We start from the raw sequence: 26,517 nt of genomic DNA on the forward strand, positions 1-26,517 counted from the left end.
TTCAGGTTTATGATGGTGAGAGAGCAATGACAAAGGATAACAACCTGCTTGGCAAATTTGAGCTCACAGGAATTCCTCCAGCACCCAGGGGTGTTCCTCAGATTGAAGTAACATATGACATTGATGCAAATGACATCTTCAATGTTTCTGCTGTGGATGAGAGCACTGGCAAGAAGAACAAGATCACCATCACCAATGATAAAGGTTGTCTGAGCAAAGAAGACACTGAGTGTCTTCACTGAGACTCCTGAGTCCAGGAGGCTGAGAAATACAAGGCTGAGGATGAAAAGCAGAGAGACAAGGCGTCTTCCAAGAATTCTCTTGAATCTTATGCTTTCAACATGAAAGCAACTGTAGAGGATGAAAAACTGCAAGGCAAAATTGGTGAAGACAAACAGAAGATCCTTGACAAATGTGATGAAATAATCAACTGGATAAGAACCAGACTGCTGAGAAGGAAGAATCTGAGCATCAGCAGAAAGAATTGGAGAAGGTCTGCAAGCCCATCATTACTAAGCTGTACCAGAGTGCAGGGGGCATGCCAGGAGACATACCTGGGGAGTTTCCAGGGGGTGGAGCAGCCCCATCTGGAGGGGCTTCTTCTGGACCCACCATTGAAGAGGGAGACTAAACATACCAGAAGAAAGAGCATTCCACACAGCTTTCCAAAAATTGAAGGACTCAAATTTGTAGCCAAGGCAGTAGCAATTTAAAAGTAACATTTAAGCTACTGTGTAAATCTGGGCATTCTGAATACTTGAATGTGTGCAGAAGGAGAGAAGTGATCAGCATTGCACTGTATCAGTACTGTAAACAAGTGGAAATGCAATTGTCCTGGAGAATAAAATCTATTTAAAATTGGCACCTTAAAAAAAAAAAAACATTAAGCACCTACTGTGTTGCTGTGCTAAGGGCTAGGGATGCAAATAATTGTAAAAGATAGCCCTGTAGGCTCAGCCACATGGGAAGCAATTAATAAAGGCTGATTGACTCGCTGTATTCATTCACCTTTATAAGTCAGGGGTTGTGGGGTGGAGAGAGGAATGGAGAGTGCTGGTGTTTTCAGGGTGCTCTGGTGGTGCATGTGTTACCAGTTTAAAAAGAGCTGATAGATCATTCACTAGTCGTCCTTGATTTCCCTAGGGGAGGGGGAGAGATATAAGGAGTGTGTGTGTGTGTGTGTGTGTGTGTGTGTGTGTGTGTGTGGTGTTCACCTTCACTCATTTTAAAGACCAGTTGCCCAGATCTTTCATTGAGGTGAATGTATGTGATTAGCTATGAGTACACGTGGCTGGAGCTTTGCGGTGTGTACAGCACGAGTACTGGATTTTATACATAGGAAATATATGGGCCTTTTGATATTGGCTCTATAACCAAAGTCACAGCTCACGTAGACATGATAAACATAGATGTGTTTATGTAAAATGTGCAAATATACCAAAAGGACATCTTTTGTTAACTGATTTCTAAATGGACACTAACTTTTGAATGCTTAATTGATATGCAAGCTTTCCCATCCAACAGAATTTGTATCAGTAATTCCAGATGAATGCGTTCTATATTGTAGGACTTAGACATAGAATTTTGATGTTCTGAAAGGGACCTACCTAATGTACATAGCCCCTTTTTATAAATTCTCTGAAATCTACTTTCCACTGCGTCTCCTTCAGTGATGGGGAGGTGGCCCAACTCACTTTTGGACAGTTTTACCTGTTAGAAAATCCTTTCGCATATCGAACAGAAATGTGTCCTCTTTTAACTCAGTGGTCCGAGTTCTGCTCTTTGTAACTATAAAAACTAGAGTCAGGTTTACTCTCAGACGTTCCCTAGCTGTGTGACCCTCTCACCCATACTGTAAAATGGGAATGATAATAGCCCCTCTCTCCTAGGGTTGCTGTGGGGATCAGATGAGATAATATGTGTACAGTGCTTCACAAACCTCAGAGCACTCTTTAAATACTAGTTATTATTATTACAAAATAAGTCTTTGTGATAGCATTTTATCCCTAATAAGTCTTGTATTTTCCAGTGTTAAACACTGCCTGTTATTTTAATCAAATACCATTTAGGATGTCTCAACAATCAGGATTGTTCTCCTTTTTTGTTTGTTATTCCTTTAAAATATGAGTTCTAGTTTTTTAAAATATAGAGTTAGACATTTTAAAGACATCTGTCAAATGGCATCATTCTACCTGTTACGTGTATCAAGAAAAAGCCTATGGTTAATGATGGTATAGGAAAAATTCTTAGAGACATTACTGTGTAAAAATACAGTAGAATGGACATTTTTGTGCCAACTGTTTATGTGTATGTTTGATCAACAGGTGGCGACAGACAAGGTTGCAGGGAAGCTGAGTTCTACTCTCACATGGGTGAAGAACACAGTCTCGCAGACAGTCAGTCAAATGGCCAGCCAGGTGGCAAGTCCATCTGCTTCTTTACATACAACATCCTCCTCAACCACGCTGTCCACACCAGCTGTTTCACCATCTTCCCCATCACAGCTGAGTCCAGACGACTTAGAACTCCTGGCTAAACTAGAAGAACAAAACAGGTGAGTGGGGTGACCTAGTTTTCTTACATATCTTTGAAAGAGCCAGAGATCCTGATAGGCCCCTTGCTTTAATTGTAGCATATGAGGTTCATTGGAAAAGGCTCATTACCAATGTTTTAAGATCTCTCTTAAGTGGGAATAATAATTAACTGAAATTTTATTTGTAACATATCATGAAGAAAATTACTATTTGTCGTTTGTAGTCTGTTCTTATTATTAGCACTATTTATGTTTGCCCAAAACTTACAGAAGATCTGGATCAGATAATGAGAAAATCCTTTATCTTGTTCTAGACAATTTGGGATGATTTGTATCATATTTTAGAGTTTAGTACATGGTTTTAAAAAATACTATTTTCTTGTGTATGTTTTTGAACTCTGACTTGGAGGTTGGAGAAAGAAGTGTGCAGGTTTATGCAGGAAAGAGACCTTGTCTCTTCCTCTTATGCAAGGATAAAATTTTCAGTTATTAGTGTAAAGCCAGTTACTTCCCTTGGGAGTAACATATGGCTTCTTCATACCCTACCCTTACATCTCCTTGTGCTGCTATTCAGAACTGTTGGAGCCAACTGCTGCCCAGGTTACCAGCTCCAAAGGGGAAGAAAATAGGGAATCATTCCCATCTCTGCCCACTGCAGTTCTGTTCATTGAAGATGGTACTTAATACCATTGTGTCATAAGAATATATAATACTAAAGCTTAACAAGAATACTCTCTTTTGGTTTCAGAATTACTTTCCATTAGGAAGGTATGTGCAAATGTTTAAATTTTTAAAAATTCATAAATGAATATATTTCTCTCTAAAGTGTCATGTGATCTTAGTGGCATTGGACTAACTTTTAGATGAATTCATTCATTCTTGTTGCCCTCACTAACTTTTCTTTTCTTTCTTTTTTTTTTTGGTGTGGGTGTTAAGTGTCTGAGGCCGGAAAGGAACTTGGGTCCTCCTGACTCCGGGACCGGCACTACTCACTGCGCCACCTAGGTGCCCCCCTCACTAACTTTTCTAATAACGACTGCTGAAAGTACCTCTGTCAAGGATTGTGGGACACTTGGACCCTAACTTCACAGTCCTGGTGGTGCTTATAGAGTAGGTAGATATTTCCCTAAAGAGAGCAAACCCTGAAAAAGTAGCAGGATATACATTTTTGCTGGAAGCAACACAGTCATGAGAGCATTGAGGAGCCAGTGTTCTTGGTATTGAACAAAAGGGAAGATACAATTTTTTTTTAAATCTTGAACCTTATTTATATTGAAGATAAGTGACCAAGAGAACATCAGTGACTACTGACCTATGCTTGCTTTCCCATCTATACAAAATCATCCATATGTATGTGAATTGAGGGACTCCTTGATAAGGGTATTGGAATTAGTGGGTTTTCACAAGCAGTATTCAACAGTGGATGACATTTCTACCACCTCAGAATTGAAACATGTGAAAATGATAAGATTTTCATTGTGTTCATTGTTTGTTGGTCACAAAAAAACATTGATTCTTTGGAAGATCTAGCAACAGAAATATTCTTATTCAGTGACCCTCTGATATAAAACAAGGATATGTATGCTTTCCAAAAAATATTCACTACTTTTGGAAGAGATCCAGCACAAAATTCAGGTCCAGGACAGATTCCCTAAGAATAGTGAGGTCCTCCAGATATTTCTGTTTGTAGAAGACATAATATTGTCCATATCAATCCCTAAAACATGGCAGAGGCTCCTAGAAGAGATCTGTAATCTCTCTAAGAAGTTTGACTTGTCCATCTTCTCAGGAAAGACCAAGTGGATTAAGAATGTTCATTTTCCAGTACTTGTCTACCAGTATATTGTAGCAGCAAGCACCCCGGCGTCCCCAGGGTGGCTGCTCACACAGGTTCTTGGATCTGCTTTGATAAAGGAAAGCAACTCAAAATGGGTTAACAAGCTTACTTTAATCAGTCAGACATATATCATTTACCTTGTTCAGGGGAAAAAGGTCAGCACCCCGAACTTCAAAGCATACAGGCAGAATTATCAAGACAGAAACAGATCAAGTAGACAGATTTCCAAACTGTCCAACCATTACATCCATACCCAGTCAACATCTGGGTTTTTCAAAGCTGGGGGGGCTCTGGACAACGGCTTTTCAGAACACAGATCAAATCACAGAACACTTCTCAAAGTGAGCCCCCAAAACAAAGCTACACATCAGGGCTTATATACCCTTCTCCTGGCTCAGAGAATGTAACAACCTTATTGACTCACTAGCCAATCAAGAAGTATCTACTGAAAAACAAGCCTCCCACCCCAGCCTTCAGGTGCACTTCAGCCTAGGGGCAGGGAAGATCTTCCAAATTTGCATTCCCATTACATATATATATCTGGGACAGATATTACAGATAAACAGTGAGCTGGACCCAGAATTGAAAGGGAGGAGCAGAGTGGGTTGGATTTAGAAATTGCACTGATCCACAACCTTCCTATCAAGGCAAACACCCATCTTTTTTTTTTCTTTTTGGAGGGCAATTGGGGTTAAGTGACTTGCCCAAGGTCACAAGACTAGTTTTTGTATTAAGTGTCTGAGGTCAGATTTGAACTCAAATCCTCCTGACTCCAGAGCCGGTGCTCTATTCACTGAGCTACCTAGCCGCCCCAACACCCATCTTTTTTTAAAAAAATAAATAATTTTTTGAAATTTCTTTTGTTTTTACATCTAAATTTCCCTCTCCAACCCTTCACCTGCATCTTCCCATAGAACCATCCCGTATAACAAAGCTGATGAAGCCTAGGTTAATTAGTCTTTTTAGGCTTCTTTACATTCACCATATTTTTAATAGCATAGCGTATACCATTATAGTATAGATAGATATACGTATAGATATATAGTAATAGTATAGTTTCATTATATTAATATACCACAATTTATTTAGCTATTCCCTAATTAAGGAAGGAGTCTCATCTTTTAAATACAAACATTTTACCAGTGTTACTATATGGCACAGCCCTGCCTCCCAAGACCTTAAGATGAGTGTCCCGCAGAAGGCATTAGAATGGTAGGTTTGATCAGGCTACAGCATGTAAACAATGGGGAATGCAAAGAACAGCAGGAGTAAAAGATGTTATGAAGGAAGAGAAGATGGGTTGACCATGTGGCAAGAACACAGAGTGACCAGTGGATGACCGGATTTCTCCACTTGGTACTGTCACGATATAGGGTGAAATTGAGAAAGAACTCCAGCAGATAGAGTGGATTCCCTTTGGCAAACTTGGGAGTGAAGATGGATGATAGTTGCATGGTTATGGATGTATATTAATCTGTCATTGGAGGACACTCCTGAATTGATGAGATCAGAGATCCATTTAAGTGTCTAATAAGTTGTTTTGTTTTTAGTGATAGGGAGGTTTTCTGTGTAGCAGAGAAGAAACCAGTAGATGGGTTAAGAATGAAGATATATAGATGAAAAAGATGGGGCAGGGGGCAGAGAGAGAATGAATATGAGAATAAGAGAATAAGACGAATATGAATATGACTTTGTGGGTAATGATGGTCAAGCAGTGCCCTAGATGGTATGAGGGGTTGGGATCAGCGGTACATGGATAGAGTTGGCCTTGGCAAGGAGAAAAGCCACTTCTTTACCAGAGACTGGAGTAAGGGCAGGAGTAGTGGGGTGTGATGTCATCCTGTTAGATCAGGAGCAAGAATATCAGATGAGGAGGAGAGAAGAGAGCACTTGGCAAATGGCCTCTCTTCTTTCAGTAAAGCATGGTGTGTGTACCTTAGCAGAAAGAGTCGAAGAATGGGTACTGGGGGAGCAGGGAAGAGATTGAAATAGCCATTGTGGAGGGTTAGACAGAGATGTGATTATGGAGACAGAATTGATCCAGTTAGCATGGTTGGATGACTTCCTTCATCTCTGTTCAGCAGTATGTGAATAGGCATAGAGTAGCGGATATCCAAGGTTGGGGTTTGGCAAGGTTTGAGAAGCAGTAGGATAAAGGAACAAAGGATTTGAAAGTAGAGGATAGTATATAGTTGAACTAGTCCAGTAAGGTGATGAAATTGGGAAGGTAGAATAGTGTAGCCATAACAGAGGTGGGAGCCTAGGAAAGTATGGAGTGGTCATGATGAGGATGAAGAATAGGTTTAGGCAGAGTAGAGCATAGGAAGAGATTAATTAATAGAAGACTGACAGATTAAGGAATTTCAGAGTTCTTGATCTTGGGAGTGAAACACTTGTGGGTGATGGCAGGGTCAGGTGTGATTACCTCTGTGTATAGCTGAGGATCACAGATTTGGAGCCAGAAAGATCTTCAGAGGCTGTTGAATCCAGACCTGGTCTTTAAAAAAAAAAAAAGACTTTTTAACTATAAGGGAATTGAGGCAAAGAGAGGTTAAGTGAGTTGCCTCAGGTCATACAACTAGTAAGTGATTGAGGGAGGATTTGAACCCACCTCGTTCTAATTCCTAGATCCCGTGCCTGTTCCTCTATGGCATACTGCCTGTGGAACAGATAATAGGAGTGAGATGTGAGGAGTAGAGTGGAGGTCATGAGAGGTGAGTTGATTCAAGAACTAGGAGGTAAGAATATTAAAGGTTAAATCAGCATAAATGATGAAGTCCCCTCGTGGGACAGCAGAGTTGGGGTAGAGATGTGGAGACTGTAAACTAGGTACTGAACTCATTGAGAAATTTGGGAGCGTATCCTGGGTATCAGTAATGATGACTCCCAGCATCTGGATTGGACAATTCATTTGTGTATCGTGAAGCTCAGAATGCCAGTGATGATGCAGGAGGCCGCGGTGTTGAGGCGCAAGCCGAACTGACTCACTTGCCAAGACCTGTGAACTGAGGAGTGTAAGGGAAAGCGCTCCCGATATTGGAAAGGAAGATCAGTGACGCAGTAGCGTCTTGGGGAGAACCAGAAAATGAAACTAGCATAAAAGAAAAAGGCCTAAAATGAAGGAAGTTTGTTCATTACAGCATCAGACTTCCTGAGGGCACAGTAGGTTAGAGTGGCTTGCCTCGCCTGATTATGTGACTGCTGTGATGGCCTTCAAATGTTAAGTCGTGCAGAGGACACAGATCACCTCCGGGGAGTAAAGCGTGTGATTACTGGTCCTTTGTTTTATGAAATAGAAAACCAAGTCTCAGAGGAGTGACCTTGCAAGGTTCATACTGGTCAGTAGTAAGTAGTAGAGCAGGGACTCAACCCCAGGGCTTTTTACTGAAAATCAAGGGCTCTTTCCATTTGTATTCTGCTGCCTTTTACATCTCTGAGCCTTCTTTTGTTCTAGAATAATATTGATCAAATCCTCATGTCCTGTGTGAGTAGTGCTGTCTCTAATTCTCTTCAGAATGCCAGGATTATTTTTATGTTGAGAATGTGAAAGCATGGGCAGTGGCTTGTCTGTATTCATAGTTTAATCTCCCTACAAAATTTAGCAAATAAATACTTTAAAATTTTCAGAAGCTTTAGGGAAATAATTTCATTGTCTTTAAATGATTTTATTACAGAGATGACCAAAATTTGAGAATCTGCCGTGCAAAATCCCCCTATGTTCTGCTGAGAAATGGTTTAGTTCAAAGTACTTTTTCAGAGTAAATAATCAGTAGAGTTGAAGGAAATCCAAGTGGAAAGGGGAACTTTTTTTCCCACTTGTTGTTTCCCCCAGTCAGTTGATTTTCTATTTCTTGAAGGTACTTATTCTAGGAAGGTATGAATTTGAACAGGTAGGTTTTTGATTTAATACTGCTATATAGTTAAAGAGGAACTGTTACAAATTAAATCTTTCAATTATTTCTCTTTGTGTAGTTTAAAAATATCATGTGTTGCAATAATGTGTACTTCCTATAAAGACTGTCACAAAGTTCAACTATTTTTTTTGTATGTTTTGGGGGTAGTTGATTGGAAAAATGCACTGGTTCATCTTTTAAACTAATAAACTCTGAAAAAAGATTCTATCCTACATTAAAATACTTTAGATAAATTTATTTTGGTGTTTTCTTGGATTTTTATATGAAGAATAAGATTCTGGGACCCTTTTCTACTTATTTGAGAAATCTTTGAAAGTGAATTGATTTCATAGAGAGATTGAACTAATTATTTGAATTATGGTAGCCTCAGAAATCTCAGTCACTCTGGATAGTAATTGTAAAATCTCTTTTAGTGTACAAGAAAAGGTGTCTTTATATCTTGGGCAGAGGTCGTGGTATAAGAGCTGAGCAAGAAAGGTCTTCGAATAGCTGGAGCAGATGTTTTATGGTTAACATACTAATGATTATATTACATTTATTCATGAGGAATCTTCTGTGGCCTTCACTCAGTTCCAGTGTATTCTGTTGGCAAAATTCTAAGAAGATTAGAACATATTGAAAGTCTAGTAGTAAATTACCAGTGAGGAAGGGTGTGCTGCTAATGGGAAGGACAGTGACAGAAGCCAAGGCTTTTTTTTTTTTCTGTGATCATTGGGAAAACAAGGTTCTCTCCCCCTTAAAGTACCAGTGTCTTTCGCAAATTCTTCCCATATCATTATTGAATTAGACTTTTTCTTCTTTGCTTTGGAGCCAAATGTCCTATTATAAAAGCATTTTTTGTTTGTTTTTTTTTTGTTTATTTCTACCCCTATTGGTTTCTCTATAACTTCCCAGATCAAAATTCCTTACCCTCTCCCCTCATTCTACTTATGGAGATTTCTCTTATCAACTTGTTTTTCTTGACCTGTTATTTCTGCTTAGTTTAGTAAGCAGTGAGGGGAATCTCTTTTGAAAAGCATGATACTACATACATATTTGCACATTGTTATTTGTGGTAGTCTAAGCCCAAGATGATGAGGACTTGCCCCAGGATAGTATCAGTGGCAGAGAAGAGAAGGGGGTGAATATGAGAGATGTTGCTAAGGTAAATTGACTTGACTTGGCAGCAGATTGGATACGGGGGGTAAGAGATCCTGCAGAATTAAGTATGATAACTAGGTTGTGAGCCTGAGTCACTAGGAAGGAGAATGATGCCTTCAACAGTAATAGGGGCATTAGGAAAAGGAAAGAGGTAGGGAGAAAGACAGTGTGTTTATTTTTGGACATCTTGACTTTAAAATGAGTATGGTACCTTCAGTTTAAGATGCCTGTTAGGCATTGGATATGTGAGGAGGTCTCCTGGACTGGAGTTTGGGAGAGAAGTGAGGGTTGAACCATTAGATCTGAGAGTTATTAGCAGAGAGATGATAATTGAATCCGAATGAGCTGAAGAGATTCTCAGGTGAGATGGTATTAAGAGAAAAGACTGAAGGGCCTAGGACAAAGCCCTGGGGGTACTTAACTTTTGCAGACATGATCTGGATGGAGATCCAGGGGAGGAGACTGAGAAAAAAGTTGTCCCACAGGCAGGAGGAGAACCAGGAGAGAGCAGTGTCATGAAAACTTAGAAAGAAGAGAATGTCAAGAAGGGGGTGATTGACAATGTCTAAGGCTACAGAGAGGTCAAGAAGGATGAGGACTGAGAAAAGGCTGCTGGATTTGGCAACTGAGAGATCAGATCATTGGTGACTTTGGAGAAGGCTGTTGCAGTTGAATAATGCTGGGGGGCATCACCTGTAAATAGTGTCTTTTGAGGAGGGAGAGGACACTTAACATTGACGTGGGTCAGGAGAGGTAATGATAACCTGAACTGAGATTTGAAGTAAGCTATATGTATATTCTAAGAGGCTGATTCAGAGAGGGAGTTGTCTTCCTAACCACACAGGCCTCTGTACTTCTTTTGCAATTGGAGGCTATTCTGTGATTTTCTTTCTTCCTTTTGTCCATCTCTCCTCCACACCACAGGAGGTATTCTGGAATGAGGGTCCTTGGAGTGGAGCTAAACTGGGAGGGAGCTGAATGTGAAGCAGGGACAATGCCAAGTGGCCATGCCTGGCCAGAAGGGATTGTGGGAGATCTTGAGGGGGCAGAATCCTGAGGTTACAGCTTGCAGCTGAGTCAGTTTAGAATTGAAAAGACCAAGGGTTTATACCTTAGCTGCTTATAGATTTTGTGGCTTTGGGAAAATATTTCTGGGCCCCAATTTCCTCATAAAATATAATATTCTTTATAAAGTAAGGGAGTTAGTTTTAATTACCTTTAAGGCCTCTTCCTGCTTTAAATCCATGATTCTCTTTTATCAGACTCTAGAAACAGGGTTGATGTGAGCATCAGTGGGGAAGATGAAACAGGGCGGGGTGGGCCTTTGGTGTTGTGAGAGAAGGATTGCTTATTCTGTGGGGATGAGAAGTGCATAAGGACCTCATGGAAGAAGGAGCATTAAGAGAGGTGGAAACCAAAGGAAGGAGTGGCTTCAGTGTTCAATGCTTCCAAGCTGTTTAGGAGGGCTGAGTTAAGGTAGCTATAGGTTATTGTGAGCCTTGAGAAAGTTTTAGTAGAATAATGATTACAGAAGTTTAAAGGGAGTGGTAAGTGAGGTTTAGATAGTTTTAGAAGAATTTGGATAAAGGAAAATAGTACTAGAGAGGAAGGAGGGGAATGAAAGGAAACAGGCATTTATGTAGCACCTACTGTGTGCCACGCAACGTGCTAAGTGTTTTATGAATATTTTCCATTTGATGCTCACAGCAATCCTAGTAAGAGGGTGCTACTGCCCCCCAGTTTTATAGTTGAGGCGACTGAGGCAGATGGAGAGGAAGTGAGTTGCCCAAGGTCACAGAACTAGAGAGTGTCAGGCCACACTGGCACTAGGGTCTTTCTGACTCCAGGCCTAGCACTCTGTGCCATCTTGCTCCTCTGTGTGCTGGGTTTGGAGTCAGGAAGTCCTGAGTTCAGGTGCTGATTCAGACAGGGTCTGCTTCTGTCCTTTCCCTCTCTCAGTTTCCTCATCTGTGAAAAGGCAGGGTTGGACTCATTGGCTTCTAAGGACTTTTCCAGTTCTAAATTCTGATCCTCTTCCTCTTGGTAGCCTTTGAACATTGGGTATACCTGAGCTTGTCTGTAGTGGATGGGAAAGAACAATAAACCATGAGGGAGGGTGTGAAGATATTTAAGAGAGAGAAGCAGTTATCCCATAAGCAAAGCTCTGTAAGAGGTAAGAGTAGAGGAGATTATGGATGTAGGTGGAAGCATTAGATCTAGAAGAATTCTTAATCTTTAATGTGATCTGAAGGAAGGAGAAAGGGAAAATGGCAAATGTGCCAGTGAGGAAGCTCTTATCAGATGTCTCTGGTCTCCTCTGGGAAATAAGAGGCTAAGTGATCTGTTTTGGGGTTTATTTGGGTTTTTTGGGGGGGTAAGTCATCTGTTCTGAGTGTGGAAGATTTGTGTGTATTGGGAGTCTGAGTGCAAGCAAAGCAGTTGAGAATAAGCACAGAATGAGATGGGGAGTCATTGAGAACAGCAGAGAGGACCCGAATAAGGCTATGTACCTGAAGCAGATTTGTCAGGACTTCAGTGAGTTCGGTTTTATGGAATTCTTCAGCAATATCCAGCAGATGAATGAGTAGGCATTGCCCAGGGATGGAGATGAACTGGTCAGCAACTTTAGAAGGTTAGGAGTCAAAGGAGCCAACTATTTAACATTTTAAAATATCAAAATCACCTAATGTGAGGTCAGAACTAGAAATGGAAACAGAGTCAGGGACCTAGACTGGGAAAACTAAAGATGTCTTGAGAGACTCAAGTCACAGAGAGGTAGGAGAAGAGCTATAATGGGAAGTAGAGGTGTGCTTAGAGAGGAGAATCTCGAAATACAGAATATTAAAGACAGTGTAGTTTTTATGAGATGGCGAAGCCAGTGTTTGCCAGAAGTGGTAGGAGGAAAGTAGGTTAGAAGTTGAGGTTGAAAATTTGTATGGTCAGGGTTTTAGGAAGGCCTTCATCAGGAATGAATGAATCAATGAATGAATGGAAAGCTGTTTATTAAGTGCCAATGTGTCATATATTCTGCCTGGTTCTGGAGATACAAATGGAAAATTGAGACAGTTATAAAACCAAAGGGGTCAATAAAAACTTTTATAAAAACCCTAAGAATTCTTGCTTTCAAGGAGCTCATCTCCTAATTGGAGAAGACAATGCATAAAGAAGGATTTAGCTGTAGGAAGGATGAAAGGCTTTCATCCTTAGGGGTGTTGTCAGGGTAGATGGTAATATCCGGTGGCCCTCCTGTAGGGAGTGGGATAGAAGAAGGGAAAGGGGTTGGTCCTATGAGCCTCTGGGATTTTCTTCTAAGTGGGTAGAGATAGAGGGAGGGGCATCAGGGTCAAGTTAGGAGAGGCCATTGGCAAGACAGTTTGAGAAGAAGGGTTCCCTGTGACTAAAAGGGGGTTGGAAAGGTTCCATCAGCACCTGTTCATGCTGGACTCTCCAATCTGTCAGTATTCATTCTGTTATTAGGCAATGAGGTGGTACAGTGGCAAGAAAACCCCGGGCCTGGAGTCAGTAAGACCTTATTTCAATTATAGCCTCAGACACTTAATAGTAGTAGGACCCTGGGCAAGTAACTTGGCCTCTGCGTGCCTCAGTTTCCTCATATGTAAAATATTGATAATAATAGCACCTACCCCCCCCCAGGTTTGTTAGGATCAAATGAGATAATATTTATATAGCACATAGTACAGTGCCTGGCACAGAGTGTAGGTGTTAGGCTATTATTGTTATGAGTTGTCTTAATAATAAGGAAATCTTTAAAGATCCAGATTCTGGAATATGTTCCATATCAATTGATTATAGTGGGAGAGAAATGAGTTGTATATTATTTCTTTGTTAGAAAACATGTAAGCTATATAATTGATAACATTCATTGAGTGCTTAATCTGAATAGCTTACTGTGCCGGGGAGAGGTATGAGCTGACTGCCTTCAAAGAGTTTATTATTGGAGTGCATTGTCTGCCTTTGACACTGATTTCCGCCTCTGTCTGTTCCATTCTTCCTCCTCTTATTCCTTCTCTTCCTCTTTCCCCACCTCTCCTCAGCTCTGAAGAGCAAGTCTCCAGGCCAGGTAGCACAGTGGTTGTGAACGCCCTAGGGTGAGGAGAGTGAGGGTCATGGGACTGGGGAGCAGAGCTGTTAAGGTAGCTCTCCTTGGGGTGCTCAGAGGCATGCTCTAAATGCCATACTAGAACCTGGGATGAGAAGGGCTGCTTAGCTCATGTTCCTTCTGCCTCTGCGACCTAGACCATGGAACCATGAAACCAAGGCTGGTGCTTCTTGAGGAAGCACCAGTTTGCCATTTAAATGATGTTAGAGTTCATTTCTCATTTTACAGATGAGAAAACTGGAGTCTAGAGGAACAGCTTGGCTAAAGTCACTCAGGTAGTAGTGAGTGACTCAGCCAGGATGTGAGCCTGCATCTTCAGACCCAGGATCCAGTATTCTGTCCACCACGATGAGCTGCCTCTCAGCCGGCTCGGGAGTCGGTCAGGGTAGATCAGAAGCATCATACCTGTGGCTCCACATTGTTTGGAGAAGCACAAGAAGTTTACAAGGAAATACACTGACTACGTTAAATTTGTATTTTCTCAAAGACGATGTGTAATGATATTTATGTATGTATATGTGTGTGTGTATATATATGTACACACATGTGTGTTTACAGTATATGTTTCCTCCCCATTAGACCACTTCCATTCTTATCCCAAATATGTTCATTTTATCTGTGTAGAAGTTTTTCAGATTCAAGTAATCTTTTATCTTTTTTTTTAATTGCCTCTGATTCTTGTTTGGATAAGAATACATCTCTTTCCCAGAGCTATGAGAGGTATAGGATCTGTTTCTTCTAACTTTTTTTTAATAGTATAATATTTAATATTATCAAATAAGGAGTTTTTTTCATAGATGATTTCTGTTTTTCACTTTACCAAACACTGGGTTATTGTCTTATCTGTTCCTTTGGTCTGCTTTTAGCCAACACCAATTGGTGTTGATGACTGCTGCTCTGTAACATTGAGTGAGGGCTAGAAGTGCTATTCCCCATTCGTTTCTACTTCTTTTCACGATTGCCCTTAAAATTTTAGATATTTTGTTTTGCAAATGAATTTTGTTATTATTTTATCAAGTTCTATAAAGTGAAAGTGTTCCCTTGGTAATTTGATTGGTATAACATTAAAAATATAAATTAATTTTGGTGGTTTTGTCATTTTTATTATATTGACACAGCTTAGCTATAAACACTGAATATTCCTTCAGCTATTTCAAGGACATGAGGTGGCACAGTGGATACAATAATGGGACTGGAGTCAGGAAGATCTGAGTTCAAATCCAGCCTTTGATAATAGCTATCGACACTGGGCAAGTCATTTAACTCCTGTCTGCCTCAGTTTCCTCATGTGCAAAATTGGGATAATAATAGGACCTACTTCTGAGGGTTGTTGTGAAGATCAAATATAAAATATTTGTACAGTGCTTGGCCCATGCTGGGTGTTATAATAATGCTAGCTATTATCTTTAGTTATTTAAGTTAATCTTTATTTCTTTAAGGAACACTTTGTAATTGTCTCTAAGTCTTTTGTGTTGCCTTAATGGATTGACCCTCAGATTCTTTGTGCATTTTATTGTTATTCGGAATGAGATTTCCCTTTTTATTATTGCTTCTTGTTTTTTGTTATTATTATATAGAAATGCTGATGATTTTTGAGGATTCATTTTTTAACCTATAACTTTGCTGAAAGTATTATCTTAATTAGTATCTTTGCCAGTTCCCTAGGATTTTCCAAGTAAACTGTTGTATCATCAGCAGAAAGGGACAATTTTATCTCCTCTTTACCATTCTATATGTGGCTTTAACTTCTTTTTCTTGTCTTTGCTCTTGTTAGCATTTTGAGAACCATGTCAAATAATAGTAAGGACAGTGGGCATCCTAGCTTCACTCGTTTTTATTAGAAAAAATTCTAGTATATCCCCATTGCCTATGATGCTTGCTTTTGGTTTTAGATAGATGCTTTTATGATATTAAAAAAAGGTCTTTCTAGTCCTGTACTTTGTAGGATTTTTAATGTTTGTATTGTACTTGTCAAAGGCTTTTCCTCATCTGTTGGGCTAATGTGGTTTCCGATGTCTTGGTTTTTAATATGATTAATTATGTTGATTGTTTTCCTAGTGTTAAACTCTGATTGTATTCCTTGTGTAAATTCCCCTAGAAGGTAATGAATGATTTCTTAGATAAATTACTGTAGACCCTTTGACCAGATTTTGTTTAAAATATTTGACTCATATTCATTAGTAATATAGGCCATTAGTTTTCTTGTTTCATCTTTTCCTGGTTTGGTAATTAGGACTATATGTCTCTCATAAAAAAATTCTGGTAGGGTTTTTTTTCCTCAATTTTTGTGGATAATCTCTTAAGTATATGTATTAATTGTTCTTTAAAAGCTTGATAGGAAATTCCTGTGAATCCAAATAGATCAAGACTTTTTTTCCTTAATAGTTCCTTTACAGCTGAATCTATTTCCTTTTTTGAGATTGGGTTAAGTAAGATCTTTATCTGGACTTCTGATAGTTTAGATAAGTTTAGACATTTATTAGTCTTTTCAAAGAGCCAGTTTTTAGTTTTATTTATCACTATTTTTTTGTTTCCAATTTATTTTCCTCTAATTTCTGATATCTCCTCATTTGTGTTTACTTTTAGGTTTGATTATTTGTTAACTTTCTAATTTTTTAAAATACATTTTTAGTTCATTGATCTTTTCTTTTTCTGTTTTGTTCTTGTATGTTTGTAAGAAATGATTTTTTTTTTCAGGACTGCTTTAGCCACATTCTGGAAATTTTGATATGTTGTTTCCTCATTATCATTATAATTTTCTTTTTTTTTTTTAAAGCAATTGGGGTTAAGTAACTTGCTCAAGATTACACGGCCAGTTATTTCCGGGTGTGGTGCTAAGTATTGGAGCCCAGATTCAATCCCAGGTCATCCCGACTCTGGGGCCGGTGCTCTTACTTGCTATACTACCTGGCTGCCCTTTTCTAAAATTTTTTTTTTAATTTTTTGCTTTTTGGAGGGCAATTGGTGTTAAGTGACTTGCCCAGGGTCACATGGCTAGCTTTTGTGTTAAGTGTCTGAGGCTGGATCCGAATCCAGGTCCTCCTGACTCCAGGGCCGGATCATTTCCTTTTACATAGTTTATTAATCATTTCTGTGATTTGTTCTTTGACCCACTCATTTTGGGGGATTTTATTGTTGAGTCTCCATTTGGGTCTATTATCTTTTGTTTGTAGTCCCAGAACCAGTTACTCTTTTTATTGTGTCTATAAAGGTTGTGTTAACTTTTTTTTTTTCCATTTTTCATTTGTTTGCAATATCTCTTTACCCTAATACATGGATTTTGTATTAGGGTAAATTTTAGGGTAAACATTTTTGTAAAAGTTCCATGTGGTATACAAAAATAGTTACATGCTTTTTCTGCCCTATTTAGAAGAGGCCATAAGTCTTTTAACTCTAGTTTCTCCAGCAATTTATTCAGTTCCATATATTACCTTTTGTTTATCTTTCTATTAGATTTATTCAAAACTGAAAGAGCGTTATTGAATTCTCCTGTCACTATTGTATAATTCTTATTGTCTTCTTGTGGTTCAGATGATGTTTCCTTTATGCATTCAAATGCTAAGGCATTTGGAACATATACTTTTTTTTTAATTAAGATTTTTTTTTTGTTTATGGTTCCTTTCAGCATATTGTAGTTTCCTTATTTATCCCTTTTTTTTTTTGAATGTTTGTTTTTGCTTTGTCAGATAGCATGATTGCAACTCCTACTTTTTTGGATTCACTTGATGCATAGTAGACTTTTTTTCCCTCAGTTGTATTTCTTGTATGTCTTTGTTTTTTAAATGTATTTCTTGTACACCGTAGATTGTAGTTTTATTTTCTTATCCAGTCTGTCACTCTTGTTTTATTGGGTTGTTCCATCCATTCACATTTGATGTTATAAAAGTTAGATTTATATTTTCCTCTGTTTCTCATTTTTTTTACAAGTAATATTTTTTCTTCCCTCTTCTGTTGTAAATACAGTATGTTACTTTACCTTAGTATTTTTTTTTAAGGTGGCTCTGTTCCCACTGTCTTTCTTCAGCTTACTAGCATCCCTTCCTCTTATTTGTGATGTCTGTGACATTATAATAACCAAACTTGGATCCCCAAAAAAGATGAGAAAATATACCTCCCTTTCTTCTTTTTTGTTTATTCTGTAAGCTTAAACACCAAAACAAAAAATTTTTTTCTAATAGAACACAGAAAGATTTATACCATTTGCTTTTTTTTAATGTTCAGCATTTGTTTCCTTAAGTTTTAAATTTTCTCCCCCTCCCTCCCCGCAACCTCCCTAAGATGGCATGCAGGCTGATAGAGACTCTACATATACATTCTTTTTAAACATATTTTAATATTAGTCATGTTGTATAGAAGAATTAGAACAAATGGGAGGAACCATGAAAAAGAAAAAAAACAAAACAAAGAAAATAGTCTCCTTTGCTCTGCGTTCAGACTCCATAGTTCTTTCTCTGAATGTGGATGGCATTTTCCATCATGAGTCCATTGGAGTTGTTTTAGGATCTTGCATTGCTGAGAAGGGCTAAGTCTGTCAAACTCAGTCGTCGACACCGTGGCTGTTACTGTGTACAATGTTCTCCTGGTTCTGCTCACTTTACTCAACATCAGTTCATATAAGTCTTTTCAGGTTTTTCTGAACTCTGCCTATTCATCATTTCTTACAGCACAATAGTATTCCATTTGATTTTTTCAAAAAAGTATAAAATAAATTCTACACATTACTTTCAAAGCTTCCTCCTTTGCTGTGCATCATCCTGAATTTCCTTCTACTTTCTTATGCACATTTAAAAAATTATTAAAATGGCACTTTTTTGAGGGGGGTTATCATTATTAGTAACAGTCTCCCACGTACCCCCTTCTAACTATTGTCTCTCAATTAAAAACTGAAAGAAAGGAGGGAAAAACTTCGTAATATAAATAAGCATAGTCAAGTACCTTTTAATCAGTCTCTTCTGTATTACTACCAACAACAATAAATCTTAAGCATTTATGTAACTCTCTAAGTTTTGCATAGTATTTTACAAATATTATCTCATTTGATCCTCAAAATGACAGTTAGGCAAATGCTATTATTATACCCATTTTATAAGATTAGTAAATTGAGGCAGACAGATATTTGGAGATTTGCCAGGGTCACACAGGTAGTGAGTATCTGAGGCTGGATTTGAACTGAGTTTTTCCTGACTCCACTCCCAGAATGTCTTTCTTCAAAATTAATTTTCTTTAGTGTCCTTTGAAAACATTAAGATTCTCATGAAAAATGTGTTTCTTCTTCCCATTAAAATGATGGCATTATTGCATCATATAACTTCTTCTAGTTGCTCAAATAAATTTACCTTTATAAAATTCTCTTGACTCCTGTGTTCTTATTTCCAAGTTCTCCTCAGCTCTGGTCTTCATCAGAAAAGCTTCAAGTTCCTCTGTATCACTAAAGGTCCATTTTTTTTCCTTTTAAGATTATTATACTCAGCTTTCTAGGGGCTGTCTTTGTAAGTCTAAATTTTTTGTCTTTTAGAATATTGTATTCTAAGATCTTTTATGGTTTTTAGTATGCTTCCAAGTCCTGTTTGATCCTGACTATAGTTCTTACTGTACTTGAAGTACTTTCTAGATGCTTGCAGTATTTATTCTTTGATGGATTTTGAGCATAGTATTCTTCATATGCCTTCTCCTTTTAGGAGTTGATTGGTGGATTATTTCTGTGGGAGAGCAGTGTTGTAGTCATGGGACTATGGAGAGTAGCCATAAATGAGTGATTCCTAAATTTTAGTAGTTTGATTTCAGGTTTGGGGGTTTGGTTACGCCTATTTTCTGGATGCTTACAAAACCCTTTCAGCAATACTGTTGGAAGGTGTGATTTGGGTGGGTGAGTTTATTTTAAGTCTGACTCTGTATAAAGTGAGTCATTACTGTTGCATGCCATGATTTTTGCCTTCAGAAGGTTTACAGTAAATAAAATAGGCTAAGCACCTAGTATACATATTGAGTTAAAGGCTAAGAACAAATATCATTACGTTCCAAAATGGATAATTTGTAAAGTAGGCAAGATTGTTTCTTCCGTATAAATTCATCTGCCTGTGTCCGTGCTCACCACTAGAAACAGACTTTTGTAAATTTTGCATAAAAAAGGTTTGGCTTCGTAGGTATTTTTATGTTCATCCTAAATTTCTAGATCCCATTAGACACACGTGAAGTTATAGACTTCTGTTTGCCAAATTCCGAGCCTGATACTGGCCATTTTTCAGTTCAGCTTACAAACATTTATTAAGGCTAAGTTCAAAGCTGCCTCAGGCCTCTGGGATAAAAAGACCGAAGGTGGGACTAGTACTGTTTACATTCTACTGGAAGATGCAGTGTGTAAGTAGAGTAGTAAATAGAAGATCTTTTGAAAAGGGAAATAACACTAAGAGGTGGGTAGGGGGAAGGATTAGGAAAAGCTTTCTTTAGAATTGGCCCTTGTCTTCAGCCGTTTCTTTGTGAGACCCCACATCAAATTAACCTTCCCAACAGAGCTTTTCTTTAGTTTGGATTTTTAAAAATATATATTTATTTATTTTTAGTTTTCAACATGAATTTTTTCTCCCCATCTTTCCCCTACCCCCCACCCCAAAATAGCAAGCCCACTGAAGACCCCTTCCCCCAATCCATTCTCCTCCATATCCTCCCCCATCATCCCCCTAAATTTCTAGTAGGGCAAGACAGACCTCTATACCCCAGTGCCTGTACATCTTATTTCCCAGTTGCATGTAAAAAATGCATTTTTTTTTAAACATTTGCTTTTAAAACTTTGAGTTCCAGATTTTTTTCCTTCCTCCCTCCTCACTCACCCCCACTGGGAAGACAAGCAATTCAGTATAGGTTGTATGTGTGCAATTACCCAAATCATTTCCATACTTGTCATATTGTGAAAGACCAATTATATTTCTCTCCATCCTATCCCATTCCCCACTTACTCCATTTTCTCCTTTGACCCTCTCCCTTTTCAAAAATGTTTGCTTCTTACTACCCTCTCCCCTAATCTGCCCTCCCTTTTATCATCCCCCCTCCTATCCCCTACCCCCCTATTTTCCTGTAGGGTAAGATACCCTATTGAGTGTGTATGTTATTCCCTCCTTAAGACAAATGCAATGAGAATAAGGTTGTCCCATTCCCTTTCACTTTCCTGTTCTTCCCTTCCATTGTAAGTTTTCTCTTGCCTCTTTTATATGAGATAATGTACCCTATCTCTTCCTTCTCCCAATAAATTCCTCTTTTACCTCTTAATTTTATTTTTTAGATATCATCCCTTCATATTCAACTCATCTTGTGCACTCTGCCTATGTATATGTGAACATACATATGCCTATACTCATATATATATTTTTATACACATACGCCCTCCTATACATACATATATATGTATGTATACATATATATATATACACATATATTCCCTTCAATATCCTCATACTGAGAAAAGTCTTATGAGTTATAATTATTGTTTTTCCATGTAGGAATATAAATAATTTAACTTTAATAAGTTCATTATGATTTCTTTTTCCTGTTTAACTTCTCATGCTTCTCTTGCTTCTTGTGTTTGAAAATCAAATTTTCTGTTCAGCTCTGGTTTTTTCATGAAGAATGCTTGAAAATCCTCTATTTCATTGAATGACCATATTTTCCCCTGAAGCATTATACTCAGTTTTGCTAGGTAGGTAATTCTTGGTTTTAGCTCTAGCTCCTTTGACCTCCAGAATATCGTGTTCCAAGCCCTTTGATCCCTTAACGTAGAAGCTGCTAGGTCTTGTGTTATACTGATTATGTTTCCATAATACTCAAATTGCTTCTTCCTGACTGCTTGCAGTATTTTCTCCTTGACCTGGGAACTCTGGAATATGGCTATAATATTCCTGGGAGTTTTCTTTTGGGGATCTTTTTCAAGAGGCAAATGGTGAATTCTTTCAATTTCTGTTTTGCCCTCTGGTTCTAGAATATCATGGCAGTTTTCCTTGAGAATTTCTTGCAAGATGGTGTCTAGGATCTTTTTTTGATCATGGCTTTCAGGTAGTCCAGTAATTTTAAAATTATCTCTCCTGGATCTATTTTCCAGGTCAGTGATTTTTCCAATGAGATATTTCACATTGTCTTCTATTTTTTCATTTGTTTGGATCTCTTTTATAGCATCTTGATTTCTCATAAAGTCATTAGCTTCCAATTGCTCCAGTCTAATTTTGAAGGAGTTATTCTCTTCAGTGAGTTTTTGAAATTCCTTTTCCATCTGGGAAATTTGGCTTTTTAAGGCATTCTTCTCCTCATTGGCTTTTTGGGCCTCTTTTGGCATTTGAATTAGTCTATTTTTTAAGGTGTTATTTTCTTCAGTGTATTTTTGGGTCTCCTTTAGCAGGCTGTTGACTCACTTTTCATGATTTTCTTGCATCATTCTCATTTCTCTTCCCAATTTTTCCTTCACTTCTCTTACCTGATTTTCAAAATCCTTTTTCAGCTTCTCCATGGCCTGTAACCAATTCATATTTTTCTTGGATCCTTTTGATGCAGGAATTCTGACTTTGCTATCTTCCTCTCACTCCATGTCTTGATCCTTTTTTATCCCCCAGAAAGGAATCTGTGGTTTGATTATGTTTCCTGGGCTTGCTCATCTTGCCAGTCATTTACTTGACTTTTGAGATCTTTGTCCCAGTAGAACTCTTCTTCCAGAGAGGAGAGGTTTGTCCCAAATCGCTGGGGTTTTTGCAGGTGCCGGAGCTATTAGTTGGGTTTTCTCTCTACAGACACCACAAGCTCTGGCTCACTGGTCACACACCCCAGGACCACCACTCAGGACCGTGATCCAAATCCAAGAAGGTTAAAGCAAGAGTGATTACCCTCTGAATGGTCACTTGATCCCCTTGCAATTTGCAAGCCAGGAGCTCCTAAAACAGCCAGGCAATGGCGGCTGTAGCCACTGCTTTTCTCCTACTTCTCACCCCGGGGTCAGGGGCCAGAATGTGCTCTTGGTCCCCCTGTTCCCACAAAGTTCCACACTAACCTTTTATTTTCTTTTTGGCATTTATGGGGTAGATAATTCTGGAAACCACCACAGCTGCTGGTGACTCTCTCTCCTGAAGTCTGCTCTGGCAGCCGCTGCTCAGGGCTGCCCTGGGGCCAGGAACCACATGGCTCACATGGCACTGTGCTCAGCTCCCAGCCCGGTATGATAGATCCTTCCTATAGGCCTGCCAGGCTTCTTTCAGCAAGAACTTTGTTTTTCTTTGTCTTTTTGTAGGTTCCATAGTTCTAAAGTTTGTTTAGAATAATTTTTTTACATGTTTTGAAAGTGATTGGAGGGGAGCCCACACCAAGTTTGTGCTTCTACTCCACCTAGTTTGGATTTTTAATGATAGCTTTTTTTTTTACCTTTTTGAGGGCAATTGGGGTTAAGTAACTTGCCCGAGGTTACAAGGCTAGTTTTTTTTTGTGTGGATGTTAAGTGTCTGAGGCCAGAAACAGAACTCGGGACCTCTTGACTCCAGGGCCGGCGCTTTATTCACTGCGCCACCTAGCCGCCCCAATCATAGCTTTTCAAAAGAGGTATTATTGATAGTTATCAAATATTTTTACATATTGTGTTAATTTCAAAGTGTTGAAGCTATTTCTCCCTGCTATTAGGCTTATGATGAAAATCACAGTGAAATTCACTTTTTTATAAAATCAGCTTTTGATATAGTATATAAATAGGTGCTGAGGAACTTTGATAAGGCAAGTATCATTAATGTACATTTTTGTTGATATATGATCAAATTTTAAACTAATTTTTTATTATATTTTAGACTGTTAGAGACGGACAGCAAGTCCTTAAGATCTGTAAATGGGTCAAGAAGAAACAGCGGCTCCTCTCTTGTATCAAGTTCATCTGCTTCTAGCAATCTCAGCCACCTTGAAGAAGATTCTTGGCTACTTTGGGGGAGAATTGTTAATGAATGGGAAGATGTTCGCAAAAAGAAAGAGAAACAAGTTAAGGTATTTTTGTCTCTCACTGCTCCATCAGCTTGATAGATAGTGTATTATCAATGGGGGCATTGGGGATACTAAGTATGAGGCAGCCCAGATTCAACAGCCAAGTGCCTGGGAGGTCCTGTAACCAGTCATAGGTATTCTAGAACAAACCTGTCCCTGCTCTGAGGGAGCTTGTGCTTTATTAGGGAAAATACTGCAGGTACCCAAGCAAGGTACTGGATGGACATGCATAACAATTGGGGAATCACAAAAGACCTCTGCCAGTTTGACTATAACGGTGAGTCTAATAGGGAGCAGATGGACTAAGTGTGGAAATATGGGCTGGAGCTGGATGAGGGAGGGCTTCCGATATCAAGGCCCTTGAGGGAATAGGGAGTAATTGGTCATTTGGCATGAATCATATATAGATTACAAACTGGAATGGATCTTAAGAGTCATCTAATTCAATCTCATTTTGCAGTTGAGGAAACAGAGGCCTAGGGAGATTTGCCCATGGTTACACAATAGAAGCAGGATTCAAACTCATGTCTTCTGCCTTAAGACCTAGCACTCTTTGTGTGGTACTATGCAACATTGTTTGTATAATGCGGAATGATTTAGACTAGTTTACTTTGCCAAGTTTAGTTGTAATTTGGAGGTGTGACTTTTTTCCTGAATTCTGTTTGAAGAGTGGTGTCAAATGTAGTTAATTAACCGTGTAGTAATAGATGTATGGTTATAGAAGAAAACCTTAAGAATTCATCTAGTTCATTCTTAGTCAACAAACATACAGCACCTACCATGTGTCAGGCATCATACTAAGAGCTGGTGATACAAAGGAAGGCACAATAGTCCTTGTTCTCAGAGAACTTACAGTCTAGCAGGGGAAATCATATGAAGACAACTGCTGAGATTATATCTCTTCTGTTTGGGGAACTGCAGAAGGAGGTCAGTTTTGACCCTTTTGATAATTATTAGTTTGAAGAGGAAGCTTCATGCATAGATGAAAATATAGTCTATTTGATGATTATATAGTAATACTTAAAGTTTTCTGTAGATGTACAGGTTTAAATATTCATTTTTTCAGCAGAAATTTTTTTCTCTTCATCTGTGCCCAGTAAGTTTTGATTTGTGAATATCATAAAGATGAAATCTGCTGTAGAAAATCATCAGGGAACACTTGGCTTTTTTCCTTCTCATGTTGTTCTCAAGGATACTCTGCTAGATACATATAGATGTTAGAAAGCAGGCATATGGGTTGCTGGTTACTGGTGTCTTTTCTGTTGACTCAGAAAATAATATTGATCTGTTCTCTCTTCTGTGCTATTAGAATCTTACCTCTCTGAAATATCTTGAAAACTTGAACCTTAAATTCTTTAAAAATTGTGTTATCTCGAGAACAAATTTCTTTTGTATTCATTTGGTTAGATACAATCATTCTTCCAGGCTTCTTTTTCAAATACCATTCCTGCTTCTTCACAATGTTGATCAAGTCATTGAGTCCAAGTGTGGTGGTTCTCCTATCTCTACCACAAACAATAGATGACTGTCAGAGTAAAAGTAGATCTGGACTGTTTCATCTAACTGCTTATTGTTCTCTGGGTTTCATTTATAAATAATCTTAGGCTTAGCTAACCGCAGACCTGTTCTCAATGGTCTTTTGAAATTTTGGGAGGGGATGCTGAAGGCAGCCTTCATCTTCCCCGATGGAGTGTCTTGCAGACATGCTTGTTTTTTAGATCGGTGCTGCTCTTTGCTCGGGCATAGCCTTCTTGCTAGGTAAAAAGACAAACGCTGTTTCCACCTTGTTGATCCAGTAGTAACTTCTCTACATTAGTTAAGTTTTGTGGAATTTGTGATAGTCGGTATACTTAACTTTTTACATTTTTCAGAGCTACCAGATTATTTTAACAGATTGGTTTGAAGCTAGATTGCATCTAGGATACAGGTGGAGGAAACAGGTAATGAGCATAACCTGGCAACAAATTGGATCTGGGGATTGAAAGAGAGGAATCAAGGGTGCCTTCAAGTTAGTAAGCCTAGTGGTATATGATTTGGGGGTGGGGAATAATAAATTCCATTGTGGACATACTGAGTTTGAGGAGCCCATGGAACATACAGGAGAAAATGTTCAACATACAGTTGTCGGTACAAGACTGTTCAGGAGAGTGATTAGTGCTAGATGTATAAATTTGGCAATTTGTATAGACATGCCATTTGAACCCGTGATAGTAGTTGAGCATCCCAGTAGATAGCAGGAAGAGAAGAGAAGAGTGCTCATGGTACTTCAATCTTCAGAGAAACTCGTATAAAGGGACAGGAGATCGATGCTGTGAGCTGCAAAGGAGGCTTGGAAAAGCAGTCGTGTAGGATGAGACTTGGTGGGGGGGCAGTGACAAAGCTGAGAGAGAAGCTAATATCTGGGAAGATGAGGTACATTAACAGCATCAGCAACAGAGCGCTCAAAGAGATGAAGTCTGAGGGACAAGTCGTGGATCTTAGCAGTCAGGAGGGCATTGGAAACCTTGGAGAGCAGTTTCACTGAGTGGGAAGCATGGGCCATGGGACATGGGGGCAGGGAGGACAGATGATTCTGTGAGGTGGGCAGTGAAAGGGAGGAGAGCTTGAGTGTGTCTGACAGCAGTGTCGAGTGACAGAAGGCAGCTAGGAAAGAGGAGACTGGGAGAGAGTGAAGATGAGAGAGGAGGATCATCAGTGGTGTGAGCTCCTAGAGAACCATGGAAAGGAAGGGATCAGAAGGCCTTGGTTATGGAGAAGGGCTATTTCTTTTGAAGAGGGAAGGGAGAATGAAGATGTAGGTGTAGAGAATTGTAGTAGATGTATAGAAGTTGCATAGAGGAAGGAGATGGCTGTGGCTTTTTCACAGTATGAGACCAGGACACCTGTTGGCATAAAGATGGCAGGGAGGCAGTTGGGACTGGATGTAGAGGAGAGGGTTGAAACATGGTAAAGGGAGTGGGATCGCCAGTCAGTCAGGAGA

At 38.9% G+C, this 26,517-nt stretch overlaps 1 protein-coding gene across 11 annotated transcripts in view; it reads left to right on the plus strand.

Annotated features, from left to right (window-relative positions):
* Positions 1 to 26,517, plus strand: part of LOC138165081 (ecotropic viral integration site 5 protein homolog) — a 219,197-nt gene that overhangs the window by 77,365 nt on the left and 115,315 nt on the right. For all 11 annotated transcript variants that reach the window (XM_069093217.1, XM_069093218.1, XM_069093219.1 and 8 more), the window contains 2 exons: positions 2,325 to 2,554; positions 23,351 to 23,540. In XM_069093217.1, coding sequence (XP_068949318.1) covers positions 2,325 to 2,554; positions 23,351 to 23,540 — 420 coding nt within the window. The remainder of the gene's footprint in view (positions 1 to 2,324; positions 2,555 to 23,350; positions 23,541 to 26,517) is intronic.

The sequence above is a fragment of the Petaurus breviceps genome, unplaced genomic scaffold (assembly GCF_028583685.1).
Source record: "Petaurus breviceps papuanus isolate PSGF00001 unplaced genomic scaffold, PetGlider_PUasm1.0 207, whole genome shotgun sequence".
Lineage (NCBI taxonomy): Eukaryota > Metazoa > Chordata > Mammalia > Diprotodontia > Petauridae > Petaurus > Petaurus breviceps.